General features: G+C 52.5%; 1 protein-coding gene across 2 annotated transcripts in view; it reads left to right on the plus strand.

Moving 5' to 3' along the window:
- The window catches only part of CREB3L1 (cAMP responsive element binding protein 3 like 1), a 43,734-nt gene extending 18,504 nt beyond the window's left edge, over positions 1-25,230 (plus strand). The window contains exons 2-12 of one of the 2 annotated variants that reach the window (XM_508890.9): positions 3,798-4,026; positions 11,688-11,872; positions 13,865-13,943; positions 14,906-15,063; positions 16,200-16,349; positions 16,487-16,545; positions 16,726-16,794; positions 20,170-20,269; positions 21,245-21,371; positions 24,074-24,338; positions 24,519-25,230. In XM_508890.9, coding sequence (XP_508890.2) covers positions 3,798-4,026; positions 11,688-11,872; positions 13,865-13,943; positions 14,906-15,063; positions 16,200-16,349; positions 16,487-16,545; positions 16,726-16,794; positions 20,170-20,269; positions 21,245-21,371; positions 24,074-24,338; positions 24,519-24,555 — 1,458 coding nt within the window. In that variant the 3' untranslated portion in view covers positions 24,556-25,230. The remainder of the gene's footprint in view (positions 1-3,797; positions 4,027-11,687; positions 11,873-13,864; positions 13,944-14,905; positions 15,064-16,199; positions 16,350-16,486; positions 16,546-16,725; positions 16,795-20,169; positions 20,270-21,244; positions 21,372-24,073; positions 24,339-24,518) is intronic. The other variant, XM_063784002.1, reaches the window with a different exon arrangement.
- The last annotated feature ends 274 nt before the right edge of the window (positions 25,231-25,504 follow it).

The raw sequence follows: 25,504 nt of genomic DNA on the forward strand, positions 1-25,504 counted from the left end.
CTTGCTCCCCAATTTCCATCGGACAATCTAAACCTGAACTTTTGTGTGTGAAGTGGAGGGAGGGCTGGGTGTGGTTGGGGGTAGAGGGGACAAGGGGGCGTGCTGGAGCGGAGGAGGTCTGAGGTCTCCAAAATGGGCTTTCCAGGGATGGGGCCAAGTGGATGCGGTGGAAGGAGTGAGAGGACCAGAAGGTCCCGCACACGCCAGGGCAGCCCTGGACTTCACCAGCTCACTTTGCAGCCCCGGACATCACCAGCTCGCTCACTGTGCGTCCTGGGTAGCTGTGTTTCCCTCTCTGGACTGGAGTTTTCTCTACTAAGAAATAGGAGGGGGGGAACGAGGGGCAGGGGACCGTCGGGGAGCTTTCTCCCGTCCCTTCTGCCTCTAACTTGGTGATAGAAACCAACCCTACCTTAGCCGCCATGAGAGGCCAGGCATCAGACGGAACTAGGGCCGCAGAGCGCTCTAGGGGAGTCCCTGATGGCAGTGCTCCCAGGAGGGCGAGGTGGGCCTAGGGATGATGGGACGCGCCCGCCGTCCACCCAGCACCTGAAGAAGCCCGGCGCAAAGAGGACCTGGGCGTCGGAGTGTCCTCCACCCCCACCTCGCCTGCCCCTTGGCCGCCCTCCCCTTCCACTTGGCTCCCGCTGCTCTGGAAGCTCCATCCTGCTGGGTTTTGGCTGCTGTTTCTAGCAGGTGGGGTGGGGGCTGCTCACACAATGGGGCCAGCTGAGCTCTCTAAGCAGTTTCCTGTGGGCACCCTAAAAGGGTCTCTGGGAAGAACCTGGGTCATCTGCCTGAGCCAAGGCCTTCAGGGAGTCCAGCCCAGATCCGAGGAAGCATCTTTCCTCTCCCAGGCCCCAGGAAGGGGCTTGGCAAACCCTTATCGCCTGAGAAGCAGCTGCTGGAGAAATACCTTAGCGGCTGACTCACCGGCTCCCTCTGCTCACAGCCCCCTCCCACTGGGCCCAACACCAGGCCTTTGAGAGACCCTAAGGGAGAGAACTGGCGGAAGCGCCCCCAGCCGGCAGGTCCGGGCTCTGCGGAGGGTGTAGCCAGCGCGGCCCTGGCTGTGGCTGGCTGGGTGGTTGGGGGGTGGTTATACCCTGTAAATGGCCTCTGTCTGGGATCACAGTGATTCTTAGAAACTCATTCAGCTCTGACCTCCTGGTACTGCCTCACTCCAGGTATTGATGGACAATTGGTATGCTGATGGCATTGCCATCTGGGTTCTAAGGCCCTGTCCCTCCACCAGTATCATGAGCCAGGTGCTGGAAGGCAGCAGGTGAACAGGGTGCAAACCCTGCTTCAGGGCAATTACCGGACCGGGGAGGGTCTGCTGCAGTTGTAAAAGACTGGACAGTGAGGGATGGTGGGCACCTCCCTGCTGTATTAGCTCCCTTGGCCTCAGTTTCTCTCTCTGTCAAATGCCAATATGCATTTGTCTTGTCTCGTTGGATAATTGTGAAGATTAAATGAAATAATGCATAGGAGAGCACTTTGGGTTAAAAGCACAACAGAAGTGTAGGATGATGATTGATTGCTGGCAAACTGGGAAGTGGGAGAGTACCCCTGCCAATGGGGCTTCTGAGCTCATTTTGTCCTGGATTATCTCATCAGGCTTTGTTTGGAGGGAAAGGCCAAACATTCCCCCCACAACTCCCACCATTGGTTCCAAGCTCAGCTCGGGGACAGAGTTTAGGGGCTGCAGTTTTCATGATGACGATAACTAACAATGATCGAGCATTCACTCTGTAGCAGGCACTGTTCTGTGTTTTATATGTACAGTATTTACTCATTTTACCCTCATACTCCTATGAGGTGAGTACTAATCTAACAAAATTTTAGATCCTCATGGCAACACTATGAGGTAGGAACTATTATTTTTCCCTTATGGATAAGGAAACTGAGGCACGGGGAAGTTAAGCAACTTAGCAAGTGGTGGAGCTAGGAGTCAAAAGCGCGTCTATGTGACTCCAGGGCTCGTGTTCATCTCCTACTCCATGCAGACAGACTCATGTGGCCCTGAACCTTATGCTCATACAGAAGGCTTCTCTGCTCATTACCTTCCAGATTGGGACAGGCTCCCAATATTCCAGGCCAGAAAGGGCCAACAACTCCAGACCTTGAAGGAATCCCCTGACACAAGCCTTTAACCACTCAGCAGGTAGGGCTTCAGGACCTAAGGCAGCCCCCCATCCCCCATCTCTTCTGACCCACCAGCAAATTCATTCGTTCAATAAATAAGGAACAAACAATAGAAACATTTATTGGACAGGCACGGTGGCCTACACCTGTAATCCCAGCACTTTGGAAGGCCGAGGCGGACAGATCACTTGAGGCCAGGAGTTTGAGACCAGCCTAGCCAACATGATGAAACCCCATCTTTACTGAAAATACAAAAAAATTAGCTGGGCGTGGTGGTGCGCACCTGCAGTCCCGGCTGCTTGGGAGGCTGAGGCATGCAAATCACTTGAACCTGGGAGATGGAGGTTGCAGTGAGCCAAAATCATGCCACTGCACTCCAGCCTGGGTGACAGAGTGAGACTCTCACAAGCAAGACAGAAAGAGAGAGAAAGAAACATTTCTTTACACATTTATAATTCTTTAGAGAGAGAAAAATAATGTACAAGAACCTACCATATGTCAGCCACTGGAGTGCTTTACTAACAATAAGAGGCAACGTTTATTGAGTAATTACTATGTGCCAGGGACTGTTATAAGGCCTGTACGTGGATTAACTTGTTTAATCCTCATGACAATCTTGGAAGGTAGGAACTATTAATATTACCAGCTGTACAGAGGACGAAATGAAACAGAGAGGTTAATTGACCTTCCCAAGATCATGGAGACCAAGGTTTTTCAGACTTTTTTGTTTCTAAGAAATATATTTTACATCATTACCAAGTACACACATGTCCGTTCACACACACACACATAACTGTGATTTTTTTTAATTGCCAGGTATTTAACTCCACTGTGTGCTGTGCACTCTGATATTTTCTACTTTTTTTTTTCTGTTTTATTTTTACTTAAATTCTGGTCGTGACCCACTAAATTGATTTCACAACCCATTAATGAGTCACCACCCACAGTTTAAACAGCACTGAGTCATAGCTAGAAGAATGGAGGCCACCATTCGAACCTAAATAGTAGGGCTCCGGAGCCTAACCTCTCCGTATAAAGGATGGCTTGGGAAAGGAGAGAGACCCCGAAGTCTTGAGGACAGATGGACACTGTGCTGCTGAGGAGACTGGAGGCCTCAAGAATCCCACTGCCCTGCATCACTCCCTTCCCACATTCCAGCAAAAGATCATACAAAATTCACTAATATTGCCTTTGGAAAACAAACTTGTTGGCGTAGACACACGGTTGTTCTTTTACTTTGTCTTCACATCAGCCTATGAAGGAAGTAAGAAGGACTGAGAAACTGACTCACGCAGTTTAAGTGATTTGACAAAGGTCACAGAGCCCAGTGTCCTGTTGCCTGGTCCAGGGAGTTTTTGATCCCATCCTCAGCTCACCCTTGCAGATAACAATGGTGAGGGTGGAGCTGGTGGTAGAGAGAATGGGATGACAGTGGTAACGGTCATGATGGAAATGATGAGAGTTGGTGTTGCAATGTTGGTAGCGGGGAGATTGGTGATGTTGCTGATATTAATGGGAATGGGCACAGAAATGGGAGGTTGCAGGGACAGTGGTGGCCATGGTGGGGTGCTGCCCCACCACAGTAGCACCTGCACCCCCTTCCCAAGCAAAGCTGAATTCCCTCTTCCCCTCACCTCCTCCTTCCCTAGCACTTTCCTGAGCACCTGGACCACTTCACGGAGAACATGGAGGACTTCTCCAATGACCTGTTCAGCAGCTTCTTTGATGACCCTGTGCTGGATGAGAAGAGCCCTCTATTGGACATGGAACTGGACTCCCCTACACCAGGCATCCAGGCGGAGCACAGCTACTCCCTGAGCGGCGACTCAGCGCCCCAGAGCCCCCTTGTGCCCATCAAGATGGAGGACACCACCCAAGGTAAGAGGTGGAAGAAACTGGGGACAGCACAGGCCCAGGAGGCCCAGGAGGGAGGAAGCTCTGGGGTGACAAAAGAGTGTGCCTGCAGCCTGAGACTCCCAGAGGCTCCAAGAGGAGCCACCACAAACCCCTTAGGAGGTGCTCCTCCCTGCCTTTCTGTTCTCCCTCAGCTCAAAGCCAGAGGAGCACATCTCAAAAGGGTTTTTTGCTGACTTAAGTCAGTGGTTTACAAAGTGTGGTTCCCAGACCAGCAGCATCACCTGGGAATCTGCTAGACATGCAGATTCTCGGGTTCCACCCCCAACCTGCTGAATCACAACCCTGTGGGTAGGGCCCAGCCTTCCAGGTGATTCTGATGCACACTCAGATTTGCAAACCGCTGACTTAGAGGAGACAGTGGGGGTAATTCAATAATAACTGTGGGGCCGGGTGTGGTGGCTCACGCTTGTAATCCCTGCACATTGGGAGGCCAAGGCAGGTGGATCACCCGAGGTCAGGAGTTCGAGACCAGCCTGGCCAACACATGGTGAAACCCCGTCTCTACTAAAAAAAAAAATACAGGGCCGGGCGCAGTGGCTCACGCCTGTAATCCCAACCCTCTGGGAGGCCGAGGCAGGCGGATCACTAGGTCAGGAGATCGAGACCATCCTGGCTAACACAGTGAAACCCCATCTCTACTAAAAATATAAAAAATTAGCCGGGGGTGGTGGCGGGCGCCTGTAGTCCCAGCTACTTGGGAAGCTGAGGCAGGAGAATGGCGTGAACCCGGGAGGCGGAGCTTGCAGTGAGCCAAGATTGCGCCACTGCACTCCAGCCTGGGCGACAGAGCGAGACTCCATCTCAAAAAAAAAAAAAAAAAAAACCAACTACCTGGGCGCGGTGGTGGGTGCCTGTAATCCCAGCTACTCGGGAGGCTAAGGCAGGAGAATCGCTTGAACCCAGGAGGCGGAGGTTGCCGTGAGCCATTGCACTCCAGCCTGGGTGACAAGAGCGAAACTCCGTCTCAAAAAAAAAAAATACAAAAATTAGCCAGGCGTGGTGGTGCGCTCCTGTAATCCCAGCTACTTAGGAGACTGAGGCACAAGAACTGCTTGAACCCGGGTGGAGAAGGTGTAGTGAGCTGAGATCGCACCACTGCATTCCAACCTGGGCAACAGAGTGGGACTCCATCTCAAAAATAATAATAACTGGCTGGGTGCAGTTGCTCATGCCTGTAATCCCAGCACTCTGGGAGGCTGATGCGGGTGGATCACCTGAGGTGAGGAGACGAAGACCAGCCTGGCGAACGTGATAAAACCCCGTCTCTACAAAAATACAACAGTTAGCCCAGCATGATGCCCTCCATCACATGGTGCCTCCATTACATGCTGCCTGTAATCCCAGGTACTTGGAAGGCTGAGGCAGGAGAATCACTTGAACCTGGGAGGCGGAGGCTGCAGTGAGCCAAGATTGCGCCATTGTAATCCAGCCTGGGCAACAGAGTGAGACTCCGTCTCAAAAAAAAAAAAATAGACCGGGTGCTGTGGCTCACGCCTATAATCCCAGCACTTTAGGAGGCTGAGGTGGGCGGATCATTTGAGGTCAGGAGTTCGAGACCAGCCTGGTCAACATGGTGAAACCCCGTCTCTACTAAAAATAGAAAAATTAGCCGGGCGTGGTGGTGGGCACCTGTAATCCCAGCTACTCTGGAGGATGAGACAGGAGAATCACTTGAACACAGGAGGCAGAGGTTGCAGTGAGTCGAGATCAAGCCACTGCACTCCAGCCTGGGTGACAGAGTGAGACTCTGTCTCAAAAATAATAATAATACTATCCTGGCTAACAGAGTGAAACCCCATCTCTACTAAAAATAAAAAATAAATTAGCCGGGCACGGTGGCGGGTGCCTGTAGTCCAAGCTACTCAGGAGGCTAAGGCAGGAGAATGGCGTGAACCTGGGAGGCGGAGCTTGCAGTGAGCTGAGATTGCGTCACTGCATTCCAGCCTGGGCAACAGAGCGAGACTCCGTCTCAAATAATAATAATAATAATAATAAGCTGTAGACAAGTTACCAAGACTCTAGAACCTCACTGCCTCCTCATACTATGTTGTCCTCTGAGGCGCTACTTGAGAGAGATTCCTTCTTTTATTCCTGAAGGTAGCATTCTCTAAAGCTCTCCTCTCCCCCTAACTCCATCCTTTAAAGCAAAGAGCACCCTGAGTTCTTCCACTCAGGTAATCAGCACTCAAGACCCACATTGTGCCCCACTTAGAAATGGTCCCTTCGGGCATTTCCTCAAATACAGGTGGTCCTGGCTCTGTCGCTTTTGGCTGCGTGATCACAGACATGTTGCTTAACCTCTGTAATCCTTAGTATCTATATCTACAAATGCAAATAACAATAAACATTTCTATAGTACTCTCCAGTCTACAGATTGCCTTCATGTTAATTATCACATTTATTTCTCATGACTGACAGGTGAGGTTGGAATCACTTTTATCATAATCCCCACGTGACCGATAAGAAAACAGACTTGGCTGGGTGCAGTGGTTCACGCCTGTAATCCCAGCACTTTGGGAGGCCAAGGCGGGCAGATCACGAGGTCAGGAGTTCGAAACCTGCCCGACCAACATGGTGAAACCCCGTCTCTACTAAAAATACAAAAAAAATTAGCTGGGTGTGGTGGCAGGCGCCTGTAATCTCAGCTACTCGGGAGGCTGAGGCAGGAGAACTGCTTGAACCTGGGAGGCGGAGGTTGCAGGGAGCTGAGATTGCACCACTGCACTCCAGCGGAGGTGACAAAGCGAGATTCTGTCTCAAAAAAAAATAAAAAAGAAAACTGAGACTTCACAAAAGCTCAGTTGTCTAGGTCACGCCCACAGTAAAATGCAGAACAGAGACATAATAGCACACCCTGATTCTCAACCGCAAACCCTTGCCACCACCACATTTGCCAGTCAAGAAGCGCAGCCAGGGCTATTTGGTTGGGACCCACAAGGGCATTGGTGTGCATCCCCATGTCTCCACCAGCCACTGGGTGATCTTGGGCAAGTTACTTAACCTCTCTAGGCCTCTGTTTCCTCAATGATAAAATGAAAATAATATACGCCTTGAGAGTTCTGGTCAGGCTTAAAAATATATATATACAAAATACCCTGCTAAGTGCCCAGCACATAATATATACATCAATAATTAGCAGCAGCTAAGTGCAGTGGCTCAGGCCTGTAATCCCAGCACTTTGGGAAGCCGAGGCAGTAGGATTGCTTGAGCCCAGGAGTTCAAGACCAGCCTGGACAACAGGTGAAATCCTGTCTCTACTAAAAATACAAAAATTAGTTGGGAGTGGAGGTGTGTGCCTGTAATCCCAGTTACTCAGGAGGCTGAAGCAGGAGAATCGCTTGAACCCAGGAAGCGAAGTTTGCAGTGAGCCGAAATCATGCTACTATGCTCCAGCCTGGATGACAGAGTGAGACTCTGTCTCAAAAATGAATATAAATAATAATAATTAGTGACTATTTTCATTGTGCACATAAAAGTCCTATGAATACTATGGGTGGGCCAGGCATGCTGAGTCACACCTATAATCCCGGCACTTTGGGAGGCCGAGGCAGGAGGATTGCGTGAGCTCAGGAGTTTGAGACCAGCCTGGGCAACATAGCAAAACACCTTCTCCACAAAATTAAAAATTAAAAAATTAGCCAGGCATGGTGGCACATGCCTGTAGTCCCAGCTACCTAAGAGCCTGAGGCAGGAGGATATCTTAAGCCCCGGAGGTCAAGGCTGCAGTGAGCTATGATGTCACCACTGCACTCCAGCCTAGGCGACAGAGCAAGACCATGTCTCAAAAAGAAAAAAAATAAAACAGAAACACTATGGGTGCTTGTAACAATGAACAGTGTTCTTATCTTATTCCTCTTTCCCTCTAAAGGACCTGGTCTTGAGTGAATTTCTTAATTTTCTCACTTGTTAAATGGTGAGAACAATGGTGCCTGCCCCCAGAGAGTTGTTGGGAGGAGTAAAGAAGCTCATTTGCCCGGGCGTGTGACTCACGCCTGTAATCCCAGCACTTCGGTAGGCCGAGGAGGGCGGATCACCTGAGGTCAGGAGTTCAAGGCCAGCCTAACCAACATGGAGAAACCCCGTCTCTACTAAAAATACAAAATTAGCCAGGAGTGGTGGCGCATGCCTGTTATCCCAGCTACTCGAGAGGCTGAGGCAGTAGAATCGGTGAACCCGGGAGGCAGAGGTTGCGGTGAACTGAGATCGCACCATTGCACTCTAGCCTGGGCAACAAGAGCGAAACTCCATCTCAAAGAAAAAAAAAAATAGAAGCTCATGTGTGTCAAGGGCTTAGAGCTGTGCTCAGCGCAAGAAGTGTGAGCTGCGTCTGATAGTCTTTGAGATTCCCTAGGGGCAAAGACAAATCTTTGTACCTCCCCCCAAACCCCATGAAGGCAGGGACATCCACCCCTCTTAGGTCAGCCCAGCAACTCCTTAGCCACCCTAAGTCTTTTTTTAATTATTAATTTTTTGGGGGGGCGGGCAGGGTGACAGAGTCTTACTCTGTCACCCAGGCTAGAGTACGGTGTTGCGATCTTGGCCCACCTCCTGGCCTCAACCTCCTGGCCTTAAGCGATCCTCCCGCCTCAGCCTCCCAAATTGCTGAGATTACAGGCGTGAGCCACCACACCCGGCTCCCACGTCTATTTTTAAAGCAATTTGTCTGTGGGCCCTTTGCAGGGGGCAGCTTCCCGGAGGCCGGTGGCCAGGCCCTGTAATTTGGGAAGATTGTGGGTATTCCTGGAGCCCATGGGCAGCCTGTGGCCCAGAGCTGGGGCACTCAGGCTCCCAACAGGGTGCGGCCTGGCCTCCAAGGTGGTCAATCAGCCACTACTGCCTCTCCCCGACCACAGCAGGCCCCAAAGTCCAGAGTCCCCTCCAGCCCTGCCTTGAATGTTGGCTCCTCTCCCCTCTCCCCTGTCTTACCCGCTGCTTCAATGGCTACCAGGCAGTGTGGCCACCATGAACAGGGCTGACTTAGAGTGGAAGACTGTGGGCACCCATCAGGAAAAGGGGTGATGCCTGCCAGCCCTATTGCCCAGGTGAAACCAGGAGGCCCACTAGGTGGGCAGGAGGTGGGTTCTTCCCTCAGGAAATCTAAGCCTCACCTCTCACTGCTCCCCACCGCTCCCCACCGCCGCCTCCTCCACCCGCCTCATACCCCCAGTCACTGGGTCCTGTGGATGCTTCCTTCTAAATCTGTTCCCTCCTCTCCATCACAACTGCCACTGCCTTTGCTCAGGCCTCCCCTTCTCTCTCTCCTGGCCGATTTCAACACTTCCTGCAGTTCTCCCTGCCTCCATCTTGCCTGCAGCCAGTCTAGTCCCCACACGAGGGCAGAGTGATCTTTTATATATATATATATATATGTATATATACACACATACATATATGTGTGTGTGTATATATGTATATATATACATATATATGTGTGTATATATGTGTGTATATATGTGTGTATATATATGTGTGTGTGTATATATGTGTGTGTATACATATGTGTGTGTGTGTGTATATATATGTATATATATATATATATATTTTTTTTTTTTTAAAGACGGAGTCTCGCTCTGTCGCCCAGGCTGGAGTGCAGTGGCGCAATCTCGGCTCACTGCAAGTTCCGCCTCCCGGGTTCATGCCATTCTCCTGCCTCAGCGTCCCGAGTAGCTGGGACTACAGGCGCCCACCACCATGCCCAGCTAATTTTTTGTATTTTTAGTAGAGACGGTGTTTCACCATGTTAGCCAGGATAGTCTCGATCTCCTGACCTCATGATCCGCCCGTCTTAGCCTCCCAAAGTGTTGGGATTACAGACGTGAGCCACCGCGCCAGGCCATTTTTTTTAATTGATTTAATTTTAGAGATAGGGTCTCGCTCTGTCACCCAGCTGGAGTGCAGTGGTCTGATCATAGTTCACTGCAGCCTTGAACTCTTGGGCTCAAGCGATCCTCCTGCCTCAGCCTCCCAAAGCTGGGATTATAGGCGTGAGCTACCTCACCCAGCCATAATCTTCCTTAAAATTGCAAATTTGGGCCAGGTGCAATAGCTCATGCCTGTAATCCCAGCACTTCAGGAGGCCGAGGTGGGTGGATCACTTGAGTTCAGGAGTTCGAGACCAGCCTGGGCAACATCTCTACAAAAAAATACAAAAATTAGCTGGGCATGGTGGCATGCGCCTGTAGTCCCAGCTACTTAGGAGGCTGTGGCGGGAGAACCAATTGAGCCAGGAAGGTCAAGACTGCAGTGACTCATGATGGCACCACTGCACTCCAGCCTGGGCGAATGAGTGAGATCCTGTCTCAATTAAAAAAAAAAAAAAAATTGAGCACATACAAAACTCTTCAGCGGCTCCCCATTTGCTTTAGGATAAAGTCACATCTCTGAACTAACCCAGCCTCCAAGGCCAAGCCACCCCCACTGGCCTCTCTGACCCCATCTTCCACTCCCCTTTGCATTCCAACTACACTAAACTGCTTGTGACTCTTGCTATATCCCCAGCATCTAGCACAGTGCACAGTAAATGTTTACTAAATAACAGTAGTTGTATTAACACTGGCTTGTATTTGTTGAACACTTACTCTTTTTTTTTTTTCAAGACAGGGTCTCACTCTGTCTGTCTAGGCTGGAGTGCAGTAGCACAATCTTGGCTCACTGCAACCTCCTCCTCCCAAGCAATTCTCTCTCTTTTTTTTTTTTTTTTTTAGACAGAGTCTCACTCTTGCCCAGGCTGGAGTGCAGTGGTGCGATCTCAGCCCACTGCAACCTCTGCCTCCCGGGTTCAAGTGATTCCTCCTGCCTGCCTCAGCCTCCTGAGTAGCTGGGACTACAGGCACGTGCCGCCACAACTGGCTAATTTTTGTATTTTTAGTAGAGACAGGCTTTCACCATGTTGTCCAGGCTGGTCTCAATCTCCTGGACTCAAGCGATCCACCTGCTTGGCCTGTCAAAGAACTGGAGTACAGGCATGAGCCACTGCACCTGGCCGCTCAAGTGATTCTGCCACCTCAGCCTCCTGAGTAGCTGGGATTATAGACACACACCACCACACCTAGCTAATTTTGTGTGTGTGTATTTTTTGTAGAGATGGGATTTCGCCATGTTTCCCAGGCTGGTCACGAACTCCTGGGCTCAAGCGATCTGCCTGTCTTGACTTCCCAAAGTGCTGGGATTACAGGAGTGAGCCACGGCGCCCAGCCTGAACATTTACTTCTCACCAGTGTTAAGTATTAACACTCACAGTGTTAAGTGTCTTATGTACATTATACTACTTAAGCCTCAGAACTTCTCTATTAGGTACGTCCTGTTCCTTTCCCCATTTTGCAGATGAAGAAGCTCAGGCTCAGAGAGGTTAAGCAACTAGCCTAAGGTCACACACACAGCCAATCAAGAGGAGTGTGAATCTGGTGCCCAAGCTCATTCTGTAAGCTGCTGAATGAAGAGGATGTCCTCACCTCTTCTGGCCCCAGACAACTCCTCCTCACCTCACAACCACCCTCTTTCCTGCCTGCCCCCTGGTCTACCCTAACAGCTCTCTTCAGTTCAGCCTAGGGTAGCTCCCAGGGCGCAGGCAGGGGGCTGAGACCTCTGCCCTAGAGTCCCCTGAGCCTTTCCCCTTCCCCTAGATGCAGAGCATGGAGCATGGGCGCTGGGACACAAACTGTGCTCCATCATGGTGAAGCAGGAGCAGAGCCCGGAGCTGCCCGTGGACCCTCTGGCTGCCCCCTCGGCCATGGCTGCCGCGGCCGCCATGGCCACCACCCCGCTGCTGGGCCTCAGCCCCTTGTCCAGGCTGCCCATCCCCCACCAGGTGAGCCTGGGAACTGTTTGTAGGGGCTGAGGGAGGGAGGAGGGCTGGTGGGTCTGTGGGAAGAGGTGCCCAAAGCCCTGTGCCCTGGGGCTCTGTGAACAGGAAGACATGAGCCTCAGGGCTGAGGGTGGGAAGCCCCCGCCCAGCCCAGGCCTCCGCCTACCCCCCTGGCTGCCCCCTCACCATACCACAACGGGCACAAGCCACAGCCCCCTTGGAGTAACTGAGGCTCTCGTCTGTGCAGAAAAAGACAGCTTGCAGGGCTCCAGGCAGGGCTGGCATCAGGAGCCCAGTCCAGGGTCTCAGAGGTGGAGACAGCCCAGGCCACTGACTTTTCTCAAAGCTTCAGTATTTTTAAAAAAGAAAAAAAGACCAAAAAGGAAATTACAAAAAAAAAGTGTGCTATATTCCAATTGTTTACATTTATGAGATTAATATTTTTAACCCACACTCTCAGGCTGAACTCCCTCCTCCACGAATGTGTAGATGACAGCATTCAGCTATAAACCCAAGACCCCTCTGGGAATGTGAACCCCAGACCCCTGGCTCCTAGCCGAGGTCCTGCCTGAGTCCCAACTCGGTGCCTCCTTTGTGTTCTGGGCATGTTGCACATCCTCCTTCTCTGTAAAAGGGGCTCATGAACCCCCTAAGGTGCTTCTAGCCCTGGGATTCCACAGTATGAGCAGCATCTTAAAATCCCTAGATGGGAGCATGGCTGGCCCTGCCCCCTGCTGGCCACACGGCTCACTTGCTCTAACTGTACGTGGCTGAAGGCAAGAAAGGTCAGCCCCTCCCTGCCCCACCACAGACCCGTGGGATCAAGGGTCAGCGGCAAATATGCAGGATCTTTTGAGACCATCTCCAAGACTGGCTCTGAGACTCCTCAGGCCTTGCCAAAGCAGGAAGGGATGGAGTGACAGCAGCAGCAGCCAGGGAAGAGGAGACTTCAGAAAGGGAAACCGAGGCTCAAGGGGTTAAGTAATTTGCCCAAAATCATGCAGTTAGAAGCAACTGACATGCCTTCCAAATTCGGCCTGCCAGACCCTGAAGCCCACGTGAGTGAGGTCATAACCCCTAGTGGAAGGCACAGGAGCTGGCATTGTCAACAGTGAGCTCTCTGCACCGCAGTCCCCTCTCTGTCACTCGAGGGCTGAGCTGGGATGTAGACCAAGGAATCTCCAAGGTCCCTGCCAACTTGAACCTTCTGGGATTCTTACTCATCAGCCTACATTCTGGATTCTGCGTCCCACCCACAATATCATGATCTCTCTGGGGCTGCAGCCCAGGGCCTGCAATCCAGCCCCCAACATCATGCCTTCCTCAGACAGAGCACCACTTACTTGCATGTTGGTAGTCACGTGTACAAAGCCATGCATGCTCTTGAAGTCCTTTATGGAACAACAAGTCAGAATAGAAATAAAGAGAAATGCATGTTTGTTAAAAATGTCCATCTGATTCTATCAGGCCCTTACTTCAACCCATTAGGAGCTCTCATTGCCTCCAACTTCTTTGTCTGGATTCTACTTCTATTTATACCCCGGGACTCATTTCAGACTTTGACTTCTCAGGGAGCATCCTCGGAGCCCCCAGCCAATTAATGCCTCCTTCTGTACTACTGCTACCAGCCACTGAACAGCTACACTGTTCCAGACATTACCTCTTGTTTTATTCTCATGGCAACCCACATACCAAAGCCTGTGTGGCCTTCACAGTTGGTGTGGAAGGTGGCCCCACACTCAGAGGCTCACCTTCTCTGAGCTTAAGGTCTGAGCTACACTGCTTGGCCAGCAATCCTTTCTCTTAGGTGTGACTTGGCTTCTTTAAGCTCAAGAGCTTGCCTCTGTTCCCTTGCAGCTGTGCCCAGAACTCCAAGCCCAGCCACTTCCCCAACTGTGCAGGGCAGGCAACCAGCTTTAGGGAGGAGGTGGGTAGATGGCATGGTGGGGACAGACCCAGGGGCAGCTAATGGAGCTGGGCTTGTCTGTTCCTCAGGCCCCAGGAGAGATGACTCAGCTGCCAGTGATCAAAGCAGAGCCTCTGGAGGTGAACCAGTTCCTCAAAGTGACACCGGGTAGGTGTGTCCAGGGGAAGGGCTCTTTTCCCCTCCAGTTATAGGCAGATAGCATCCCCACTTCCTTGGTTCAGCCCATCCCTATCTCTTGACAACCTTCCCCCACCCAGAATATCCTCTCCACCCTGCCCTACCCACTGTCCCTCCATCCATGCCCACTCTTCGTCTAGTCCTCTTCGTTTTTGTTTTTTGTTTGTTTGTTTGTTTGTTTGTTTTTTGAGATGGAGTCTCACTCTGTCGCCCAGGCTGGAGTACCATGGCACGATCTCAGCTCACTGCAACCTCCCCATCCCAGGTTCAAGCAATTCTCCTGTCTCAGCCTCCTAAGTACCTGGGATTACAGGTGCCCACCACCACGCATGGCTAATTTTTGTATTTTTTAGTAGAGACGGGGTTTGGCCATATTGGTCAGGCTGGTCTTGAACTCTGACTCAGGGGATCCACCTGCTTCAGCCTCCCAAAGTGCTGTGATTACAGGCATGAGCCACTGCACCCAGCCTTCGTCCAGTCCTCTTCTTGCCCAATCTACTGCTGCCATCGCTCCTGCTTGCCCAGCCTGACCCTATGAGAGAGAGGCCCCAGTCACCTTCTGGGGTTGCTGAGCTAGAGCTTAGTGATCTTCTGGAGTTGCTGAGCTTAAGGCCCTGAACCCTGTGAAGTCAGAGGTCGCAGAGGACCTCCCACGAATTCAGCTCCTATGATGTCTATGCCAAGGGCGAGCTGTAAAGGAGCTGGGCCTCTGTGGTGTCAGATGAGGCAGCACCCAGGAATTGGCTACCCAGATGTCAACTGTCTTTCTGACCCTGCAGAGGGGCTTCTGATGTCATAGCTGAGACCAAGCGCCTGGCAGTCCGTGTCCCACAATGTCAGGGCTGGTGCAAGCCCATGCTCAGCTGAACTCATGATGTCCAAGTGGAGCTGATGTGCAACGTTGCTAACCCGGTTTCCCCTGCTCTCCCCAGAGGACCTGGTGCAGATGCCTCCGACGCCCCCCAGCAGCCATGGCAGTGACAGCGACGGCTCCCAGAGTCCCCGCTCTCTGCCCCCCTCCAGCCCTGTCAGGCCCATGGCGCGCTCCTCCACGGCCATCTCCACCTCCCCACTCCTCACTGCCCCTCACGTAAGGAGCTGGGGGTGGGCTGATCCCAGAAATGAGGAATTGAATACATCCACCTGAGCACACTGGCCAGTCAGGAGGGTTTGGGGAGCCCCAAGACTGATCCCCACCCTCATCAGAATTCAGAGGGATGCTTACCTGGCAGATGGGAGTTCGAATCCTTTTATTTTTTAGTCTTGCTCTGTTGCCCAGGCTGGAGTGCAGTGGCTCAATCTCAGCTCACTGAAACATCTGCCTCCCAGGTTCAAGCAATTCTCCTGTCTCAGCCTCCCAAGTAGCTGAGATTACAGGCACTTGCCACCGTGTCTGGCTTTTTTTTTTTTTTTTTTTTTTTTTTGAGATGGAGTCTCGCTCTGTCGCCTGGAGTGCAGTGGCACGATCTCGGCTCACTGCAACCTCCATCTCCAGGGTTCAAGTGATTCTCCTGCCTCAGCCTCCCGAGTAGCTGGTATTACAGGTGCACACCACCACCCAGCTAATTTATGTACTTTTAGTAGAGACAGCATTTCACCATGTTGGCCAAGCTGGTCTCAATCTCTTGACCTCTTGATCTGCCCACTTCAGCCTCCCAAAGGGCTGGGATTACAGGCGTGAGCCACCGCATCTGGTCGGGAATTCAAATCCTTTCGCCCTGCCTCATGGTGAACAGGAGACTATTGCAGAGCCAGGACTAGAACTTGACATTCCTGACCTCCAGGGGATGACCCAGGCTGCCTCCAAGGAGCGCTGTGTGAGGGGCAGCGCCCAGATGGTCCAGAATCCCCAGGAAACATGGAGCTAGGCCCTGAGCCCTGGGATGGGTGTGGAGTCTCCCAAGCCAAGATTGTAGGGAAGGGTCTGAGGGAGATGCTGTTTGGGGCACCCTGGACAAGTAAGCTTTGAGGGTGCAGTCTCAGGGATGGGATCCAGGAAGCCCTCCCGAACAATGCACTAAGAGCCTAACACCTGAGCTCTCAGCACGGCCCTGGCACCTGACACATGTTACTGAATTTCACCCAGATCCACTCCCTTTCCAGATGAGGAAACTGAGGCATAGAGCATTGTGTGCCTTGCCCAGGTCATATAGATAGCACATGGCAGAGCTTGAATTTGAACCCAGGGCTGCCTGGCTCCTAACTACCACATCATACTTCCTACAGAAATTACAGGGGACATCAGGGCCACTGCTCCTGACAGAGGAGGAGAAGCGGACCCTGATTGCTGAGGGCTACCCCATCCCCACAAAACTCCCCCTCACCAAAGCCGAGGAGAAGGCCTTGAAGAGAGTCCGGAGGAAAATCAAGAACAAGGTAAAGCCTGCCACCCTGGGGCTTCAGAGGGCTTCCTTGGTGGGTGGGCTCCCCTGGCATACCAGCTCTGAAATTGGGGGGCCCAGGAAGTGAATATGTGGCAGTGCTAACCCTTGTTTTCGGGCCTCCCCCTCTAGATCTCGGCCCAGGAGAGCCGTCGTAAGAAGAAGGAGTATGTGGAGTGTCTAGAAAAGAAGTAAGGGGCTTGGGAGGGGTGGGCAATCCACTCCCTTGCCTGACCTGCCCTCCCCTAGGCCCTCCCTCATGGGGCAGCAGAGGCAGGGGGCACAGGGAGTGTGATGGTGGTGGGCTGGGCCGAGGAGCTGTTGTGAGTCTGGGGGCTGCCCCTGAGCCTGTGCCTGCTTGGCCCCTACAGGGTGGAGACATTTACATCTGAGAACAATGAACTGTGGAAGAAGGTGGAGACCCTGGAGAATGCCAACAGGTGGGTAGTGCCTCCTGCATCCAACCTGGCTCCCTGCCCCTCTGCAACCCGTGCCTGGCTCTGCATAGCTCTGGGAGACAGGGGAGAGGAGAGAGAACTAAGTTTAGGATGACAGGGACCCCAGAAACACACCCTGCAGCCTTGGGCCACTTACATCCTGCCCCTCTCTGTGTTCCCATTTTTCCTCACCTACACCTGGCAGGGCTGGGGAGTTGCTTAAGTGAGCAGATGTTTTCAAAGTGTGGTCCTCAGACCAGCAACAATCCCTGGGAATTATTAGAAATGCTTATTCTCGGGCCCCATGCCAGGTCTACTGAATCAGAAGCTCCAGGGGTAGGGCCCAGCGCCCTGTGTTTTAATAAGCCCTCCACGTAATTAGGTTGCACCCTCAAGTTTGAGAACCACTGGTGTAAATCCTTGTTACTCAAAGCCAGCTGCCCCAGACAGGCAACATCAGCATCACCTAGGAGCTTGTTAGAAATGCAGGCTGGGCACGGTGGCTCACGCTTGTAATCTCAGCACTTTGGGAGGATGAGGGGGGTGGATCATTTGAGGTTAGGAGTTCGAGACCAGACTGACCAACATGGTGAAACCCCATCTCTACTAAAAATAGAAAATTAGCTGGGCGTGGTGGTGGGCGCCTGTAATCCCAGCTACTCGGGAGGCTGAGGGAGAAGAATCACTTGAATCCGAGAGGCGGCAGTTGCAGTGAGCTGACACTGTGCCACTGCACTCCAGCCTGGGCCGGACTCTGTCTCAAAAAAAAAAAATGCAGAATTTCAGAACTCTCTCCAGACTTACTGAGCTAAAAACTGCACATTCACAAGGTCCTTGGGTGATTCACATGTACTATGAAATTTGAGAAACAGGAGTATAGAGACAGCAGGACAGTGCCTGGCAGGTAGCAGCCACGTCAAGTCACAGCTCTGGGTTCTTACGCTGCTCTGCCATTTTTGTGACTCTGGAGAAATCGTTAAATATCTCTGGGCCCCTGTTTCTTCGTCTAAATGGGGATGATAGAAACATTATCTCATAGGGCCAGGTACAGTGGCTTACGCCTGTAATCCCAGCATTTTGGGAGGCGGAGGCGGGCAAATCACTTGAGGCCAAGAGTTCGAGACCAGCCTGGCCAACATGGTGAAACCCCCATCTCTACTAAAAATACAAAAATTAGCCGGGTGTGGTGGTGCATGCCTGTAATCCCAGCTACTCAGGAGGTTGAGGGAAAAGAATCACTGGAACCCGGGAGGCAGAGGTTACAGTGAGCTGAGATGGTGCCACCGTACTCCAGCCTGGGTGGCAGAGTGAGACTCTGTCTCAAAAAAAAAAAAAAAGAAAAGAAAAGAAACATTATCTCATAGGATTGATGTGAGGGTATTAATAAGATCCTGCGAATGAAGGATCCAGCCTGATGCTTGGCATTTAGGAATGTGCAATTCATGTTAGCTTTTATTCTTCTTTCATTATTTTTATTTATTTATTTTCTTGAGATAGGGTCTCACTCTGTTGCCCATGCTGGAGCGTAGTGGGGTGATCATAGCTCACTGCAGCCTCAAACTCCTGATTCTCCCCCCTCAACCTCCTAAGTAGCTAGGACCACAGGCGCACACCACCACCCCTGGCTAATTTTAAGTATTTTGTAGAGACGTGGTCTTGCTGTGTTGCCCAGGCTGGTCTCCAGCTCCTGGACTCAAGCATACCTCCTGCTTTGGCTCCCAAAGTGCTGGGATTATAGGTGTGATCCACTGCACCTGGCCTTCTTTCATTATTTTTTACTTTTTTATTTTTATTTACTTTTTTTTTTTTTTTTGAGACACAGTGTTGCTCTGTCGCCCAGGCTGGAGTGCAGTGGCACAATCTCGGCTCACTGCAACCTCCGCCTCTTGGGTTCAAGCAATTCTCATGCCTCAGCCTCCCAAATAGCTGGGATTACAGACGTGTACCACCACACCCGGCTAATTTTTGTATTTTTAGTAGAGACAGGGTTTCACTATGTTGGCCAGGCTGGTCTTGAACTCTTGACTTCATGTAATCCTCCTGCCTCAGCCTCCCACAAGTGCTGAAATTACAGGCGTGAGCCACCACACCCCACCATTATTTTCATTCCAAATTCCTGATAGTGCCCAGCCATGAGCCTGTGGTAGGTCTTTAATAATTATTTGCTGGGATTAATTACAATAACCTAGACAACAGCCTTGGTATGCAGCAGGTGCTCAACACAAGACTTTTTCCTTCTTTCCTTCCTTCTCCCCCAGCTTCTCCAGCGGGATCCAGCCACTCCTCTGTTCCCTGATTGGCCTGGAGAATCCCACCTGACCCCCCACCCCACCCCTCTGTCTCTGGCTGGGGTTCCTTTCTGGCCCAAAGTAGGTCCAAGCCCTTGTAGTTATTTCGCCACCTGCTGTACATTGTGGGAACTGCAACCCCTACGTGCCCGTTTGGGTGGAGAGAGATGAAACATTTGCCCACCAAGCCTGTGCTGAACGCATTCTGTATGCACCCAGAAGATTCCACGCTGAGTGGGACCCAGTCCTCACCCTCAGGGAGGCCACAGTTAATAAAGGAGACTGATGTGGAGATATATAAATAAACGAAGTGCCGTGATAAAAGCAAACACAGCAATAAAACAAAAATGGCTGGGCATGGTGGCCCATGCCTGTAATCCCAACACTTTGGGAGGCCGAAGCGGGTGGATCACCTGAGGTCAGGAGTTCCAGACAAGCCTGGCAAAACCCCGTCTCTACTAAAAATACAAAAATTAGCCGGCGTGGTGGCACACGCCTGTAGTCTCAGCTAGTCAGGAGGCTAAGGCAGGAGAATCATTTGAACCTGGGAGGCGGAGGTTGCAGTGAGTCGCAAACGCACCACTGCACTCCAGCCTGGGTGACAGAGCGAGACTCTGTCTCAAAACAAAACAAAACAAAACAAAAAACCTAACAAAAACAATAGCTACCGTTTACTAGACACTCACTACATACCAGGCACTGTGCCAAACAGCTCCTTCTTATCAGCTCAGGGTGCTGGGGGTGCCAGGGAGGGAAGGTCAGTGAAACTGTGGCAGGTGTCGGTTAAGCAAAAGAAGGCTGGCATCGGTGCAGCTGGGGGCAGGCCTTACCTCCTCCAACCCCCTTGGCCAGGAGCATCACAGGGCAGGCCTGAGCTTCCACAAGGTGACCCAGCCAGTCACCATGAGGCAGGCCCCAGGTGCCAGGCCACTCTGCAGAGGAGCCACGCAGGAGGTGACCTTTCCTATCTTGACTGAAACGGGCACCTGGCGTGGAGGCCAAGTCTGGAGCCAGCCCCCTAGGAGAGCTCCAGGAGGCAGAGATGCCTGCGGGGTCAAAGCCTGCCAGCTGACTGCTGTGCCCTCCTCAGGACCCTGCTCCAGCAGCTGCAGAAACTCCAGACTCTGGTCACCAACAAGATCTCCAGACCTTACAAGATGGCCGCCACCCAGACTGGGACCTGCCTCATGGTAGGTGTGGCTCCCTCCACCACAGGCCCACAGGAGGAGAGTTCTTCCCAAGGCTGGCTTTTTCCAGGGTTGGGCAGAGCTTTAAGGATCGGTAACATCATGGGCAGCGTCCCAGGGTACACCATCCCGGGGCCTGGTGGGCTGGTTCTAGCTGACTCCAGCCTCCTTCTCCAAGCCCATGGTGCCTTCTGCCTCACACCGGTCCCCGACTGGTTAACACAGTGTAGATGTGTAGGTGACTCCAGTGGCCCCAGCTAGGGGACAGCTGGGCAGGTTCCTTGAGGAGGCGGCTTCCACAGGCCTTGTGCAGGGAAGGGCTTGGGGAGACTCAGGGAAGAACGGACATGGTTCTTTCTGGAACAGATGGCAGTGAAAAAGCTGAGGAAACCCCTGGAAACCCGGAAGGCTCCCAGGGCGTGCTTCAGACCTCTTCCAGTCCCTCTTCTATCTTCTTCTGGAAATGGCCAGTCTCTTGCCGCCTGGCTCAGCATGCCCCGGCCCTCCGAGACCCTCGAGCTGTCAGGCAGCAGAACCAGGCTATGGGCAGGGGTAGTGTGGGCTCCCTGGCTCTCAGCACCTCCCGCTAGCCAGGCTCCTCAGAATCCTGCTGAGAACGTGATGTGGCGGTGTGTCCCCCTCCCTCGTCCCAGCCCCAAGCCCCACCTGCACCTATTCCTTCCTTTCCTGATTCCTCTACCCCATAAGGGGACTCCACATTGGCCACTTCCCTCTTACTTCTAGCACTGCCTGTGGCGACCCCCCTACAATGGGCTGGGATGGCCTGGGCTGTCCCTGCCTTCCCCAGAGAGGATAGGAGACCCCACATGTAGGAGGGAGTGGTCGACTGGAGCAGCTGCTTCCTTGGGAAAACGCTAAGACTTTTGTGCCTATTGGTTTGGGAGAGGAGGAGTGGGGTGGTCAGGGCCGTGGCCCCTCCTTACCCCAGATCTGACGCCACTCTCTCTTTGCTACCAGGTGGCAGCCTTGTGCTTTGTTCTGGTGCTGGGCTCCCTCGTGCCCTGCCTTCCCGAGTTCTCCTCCGGCTCCCAGACTGTGAAGGAAGACCCCCTGGCCGCAGACAGCGTCTACGCGGCCAGCCAGAGTGAGTGCCCACCTGTCATGCCAGCTCCCTGGGCTGAGGCTGCCCTGCCCCAGCCCCAGTGTCCAGGCAGAAGCCAGACATAAGAGAGAAGCCAAGTGTGGGGTCGGCATTATCTCATTTTGCCTCATTTTCCAGATGGGGAAACTGAGGCCCAAAGAGAGTCTATGCTTTGCTCAGTGTTTGTGGTAGAATTGGGACTAAAATACAGAGCTCCCGATGCCCAGCCTAGCTCCCAGAGAGCTCAGGAGTGGCTTGCAGGAGGTGGGTTTAGGGGATAACAGGAATGTTCCAGCCCTGGGCCCCATGCATTATGGTGCCAGTGCTTATGGGGCATCTGCTAGGCACCATCAGTATCTCATGATAGGGACAGCAAGTGAGTTTCAGCTCAAAAGCCATTTCCAATAAGGTGGTGGTAGCTGCCTGAAACACTGAGTTAAGAAGGACCCTGGGCCGGGTGCGGTGGCTCATGCCTGTAATCCCAGCACTTTGGGAGGCCGAGGCGGTGGCTCACCTGAGGTCAGGAGTTCGACGCCAGCCTGGCCAGCATGGTGAAACCTCGTCTCTACTAAAAATACAAAACTTATCTGGGCATGGTGGCATGTGCCTGTAGTCCCGGCTACTTGAGAGGGGTGAGACAGGAGAATCACTTGAACCTGGGAGGCAGAAGTTGCAGTGAACCAAGATCACGCCACTGCAGTCCAGCCTGGGTGACAGAGTGAGACTCCATCTCAAAAAAAAAAGAAGGATTCTGAGGCACCATTCAGAATTGACAGGAAGGAGTGTCATGATCCACTGATAATGTCTACCATGGACAGAAGAAGGGTAGCGGTGGTGTGGGTTCAGATATCTACTGTTTCCAAGGGGGATAGTAAACGTACAGTGGTTAGGAGCATGGGGATGTCAAGTCCATCGTAACTAGCACTGCCACCTGCTGTGTGACCAGGGGCATGTGTCTTAAGCTTTCATTTCTTCATCTAGAAAATGGGAGTGGCAATTTTGCACTTACTGAGCCATGGCTGTGAGACAGTGCATGAAATAGCACAGTGTCTGTGCTTATGAAATGAGCACACTCAGTCTCTTAGAGCTCACGGAGGAGAGAATAGCTACATCACAGTAGCTGGCAAAGGGAGAACCAGGGTAGGGCCCAGCAAAGAAGAGTGTGGATTTCAGAGGCAGAGAATCCTTCAGGTGGACCCACAGAGGAACTTCCTGGCTGTCCCTCATCACTTACCAGTCAGTCACTTACCAAGAACCACGTGTCTGGCAGGACAGGAGGAGGAAGAGGAAACAGATGGGAGGTCAGAGGAGGGAAGATTAAGGAGTGAGTTTCAAGAAGGAGGGATATAGCAGGGAGGATGAGCTAGACGTTGAGGGCCTTGAGGGGAGGAAGCTGGTGTGGGGAGGGTTAGGGAAAGAGGAAGTAGAGACAGGGAGAGTGAAAGCTCCTCCCCGGACACGTGCAGGCTGAGGAGGAGAGAACGGGGTGGTCACTAAAGGCGGGTGGGCAGCAGCGATGCAAGGTCTGGAGAGCCATGTGTCTGCTTTTCCAAGGCCACAGAAGCCACTGGAGAAAAAGGAGTGGAAAGAGAGCTGGGGTTGATGGATAAAGCCACAGTGAGAGGAGGGAATGAATGAGCCCCTTGGAGGGAAGGCAGTGGGTTTTAGGCCCAGGACCTGGGCTGGGCGGAGAGGAAGACACATCCCAGCAGGCAGATGGCTTTGGAGCAGGCTAGTTTGCAGAGCTGGCGCATTGCGCAGTTCCAGGGACCTCTGTTCACACAGACTATGAGGTCATGGCTGCAGAGCCGGAGGGGCAGCAGATCCCAGGGCCAGGCAGACCTGGGTTCGCATCCTCCCTTCAGGGAGGACAATTTCCCTGAGTGCCTGGAACTTCAGCTGCCTCCTCTGGGAAGCGGGGCTAAAGAAACCTCATTCCCTAGAGTTTCTCTAAGATTTTAACCACTCTACTTAGGTCTATGGGCCTTGGATAATGCCTAACAAATGATGGGTGTCCAACAAATGTTTGTTTTCCTTCTCTGAAGGGCAAATTAGGATCTAGAATGGGGAAGAGACTTATTCCAGGTCTCACAGAAAGTAAGTGGTGGACTGGCCGGGTGCGGTAACTCACTCCGGTAATCTCAGCACTTTGGGAGGCCAAGGTGGGAGGATCACTTGAGGCCCAGGAGTTCAAGATCAGCCTGGCCAACATGGTGAAACCCCGTCTCTACTAAAAATACAAAAAGTAGCCAGGTATGGTGGCACACACCTGTAGTCCCAGCTACTCGGGAGGCTGAGGCAGGAGAGTCGCTTGAGCTCGGGAGGCGGAGATTGCAGGGAGTCAAGATCCTGCCATTGCGCTCCAGCCTGGGCGACAGAGCAAGACTCTGTCTCAAAAAAAAAAAAAAAGAAGATAGAGCAAGTAAGTGGTGGAGGTTAGAACACAGCTCCCAGATGCCCAAACTCAGTACCCTCTGCTAGGAAGAGGTGACTTTTCTGAGTATTTCCTGAACACAGTTTCAATCACTTCCCCTGTATTACCTCATTTAAACCAAAGTGTGTGGCTTATCTGAGGTCACACATCCAGGAAGTGTCAGAGCTGGGACTCAGATCCAGGGCCTGCGTCCTTAACCACTAGGCCATGAATGTGGCCAGGATGTTGAGGGAATCTTGGGCACACCGCTCATCCTACACTCCCTCTCCAGTGCCCTCCCGAAGCCTCCTATTCTACGATGACGGGGCAGGCTCATGGGAAGATGGCCGCAGCACCCTGCTGCCCATGGAGCCCCCAGATGGCTGGGAAATCAACCCCGGGGGGCCGGCAGAGCAGCGGCCCCAGGACCACCTGCAGCATGATCACCTGGACAGCACCCACGAGACCACCAAGTACCTGAGTGAGGCCTGGCCTAAAGACGGTGGAAACGGCACCAGCCCCGACTTCTCCCACTCCAAGGAGTGGTTCCACGACAGGTGGGTGGGTGGCCCCTTTCCCTCCTGAGGTCTCAGGCTCCACCTGCCTCCTGCCCACCGTTGGTCCCCACATTGGCCACACCCTCCCAAGGCCCCATCCCTACTTGGTCTAGATCCAGCTTGCAGAGGGTAAGAGGGTTCCTGCTGGACAGTCATCGCTGGCCTCTCTTCTCTCTCCAGGGATCTGGGCCCCAACACCACCATCAAACTCTCCTAGGCCATGCCAAGACCCAGGACATAGGACGGACCCCTGGCACCCAGAAGAGGAGTTCTTGCTCACTAACCCGGATCCGCCTCATGCCCCTGCCTCCTGGAGCTTCCCATTCCAGGAGAAAAGGCTCCACTTCCCAGCCCTTCCTTGCCCCTGACATTTGGACTCTTCCCTTGGGCCGACCACTCTGTTCTCATTCTCCTTCCCACCAACATCCATCCGTCCTTCTCAGACAAACCACTCACTGGGTACCCCACCTCCTCTCTCATATGCCCAACACGACCACTGCCTCCCTGCCCCCACACCTGCACCCAAACAGACACATCAACGCACCCCACTCACAGACACCCCTTACCCCACCCCCACTGTACAGAGACCAAGAACAGAAATTGTTTGTAAATAATGAACCTTATTTTTTATTATTGCCAATCCCCTAAGATATTGTATTTTACAAATCTCCCTCTTCCCTTCGCCCCTCCCTTGTTTTATATTTTATGAAGTTAGTGCGGGCTTTGCTGCTCCCTGGCCCAGGAAAGAGGGACTCCCCGACCCTCACCTGGCACCCCCCTGCTGCTGCCCAAGCCGCTGGGCCTTTTTAATTGCCAAACTGCTCTCTTCATCAGCTCAGCACATGCTTTAAGAAAGCAAAACTAAAAAAAAAAAAAAAAGATGCAGCATCAACTCCTGACTTTGTGCCTTTCTTCATTGGAGGGGAGGGAAAGTAGAACCAAAGGGCAGGGGAACAACAAGGGTAGGTTGATTTTATGTTCTGGCAGGGGGTGTGGGGGTATAGGAGTATGAGAAGGCTTTTTTTTTTTTTTTTTTGTAGAGGTAGGGTCTCGCTATGTTGCCCAGGCTGGTCTCAGACTCCTGGGCTCAGTCTGCCCACCATGGCCTCCCAAAGTGCTGGGATTACAGGCGTGAGCCACCATGCCCAGCCTGTTCACTTTTTATT

This window comes from Pan troglodytes, chromosome 9, assembly GCF_028858775.2.
Source record: "Pan troglodytes isolate AG18354 chromosome 9, NHGRI_mPanTro3-v2.0_pri, whole genome shotgun sequence".
NCBI classification, from domain to species: Eukaryota; Metazoa; Chordata; class Mammalia; order Primates; family Hominidae; genus Pan; species Pan troglodytes.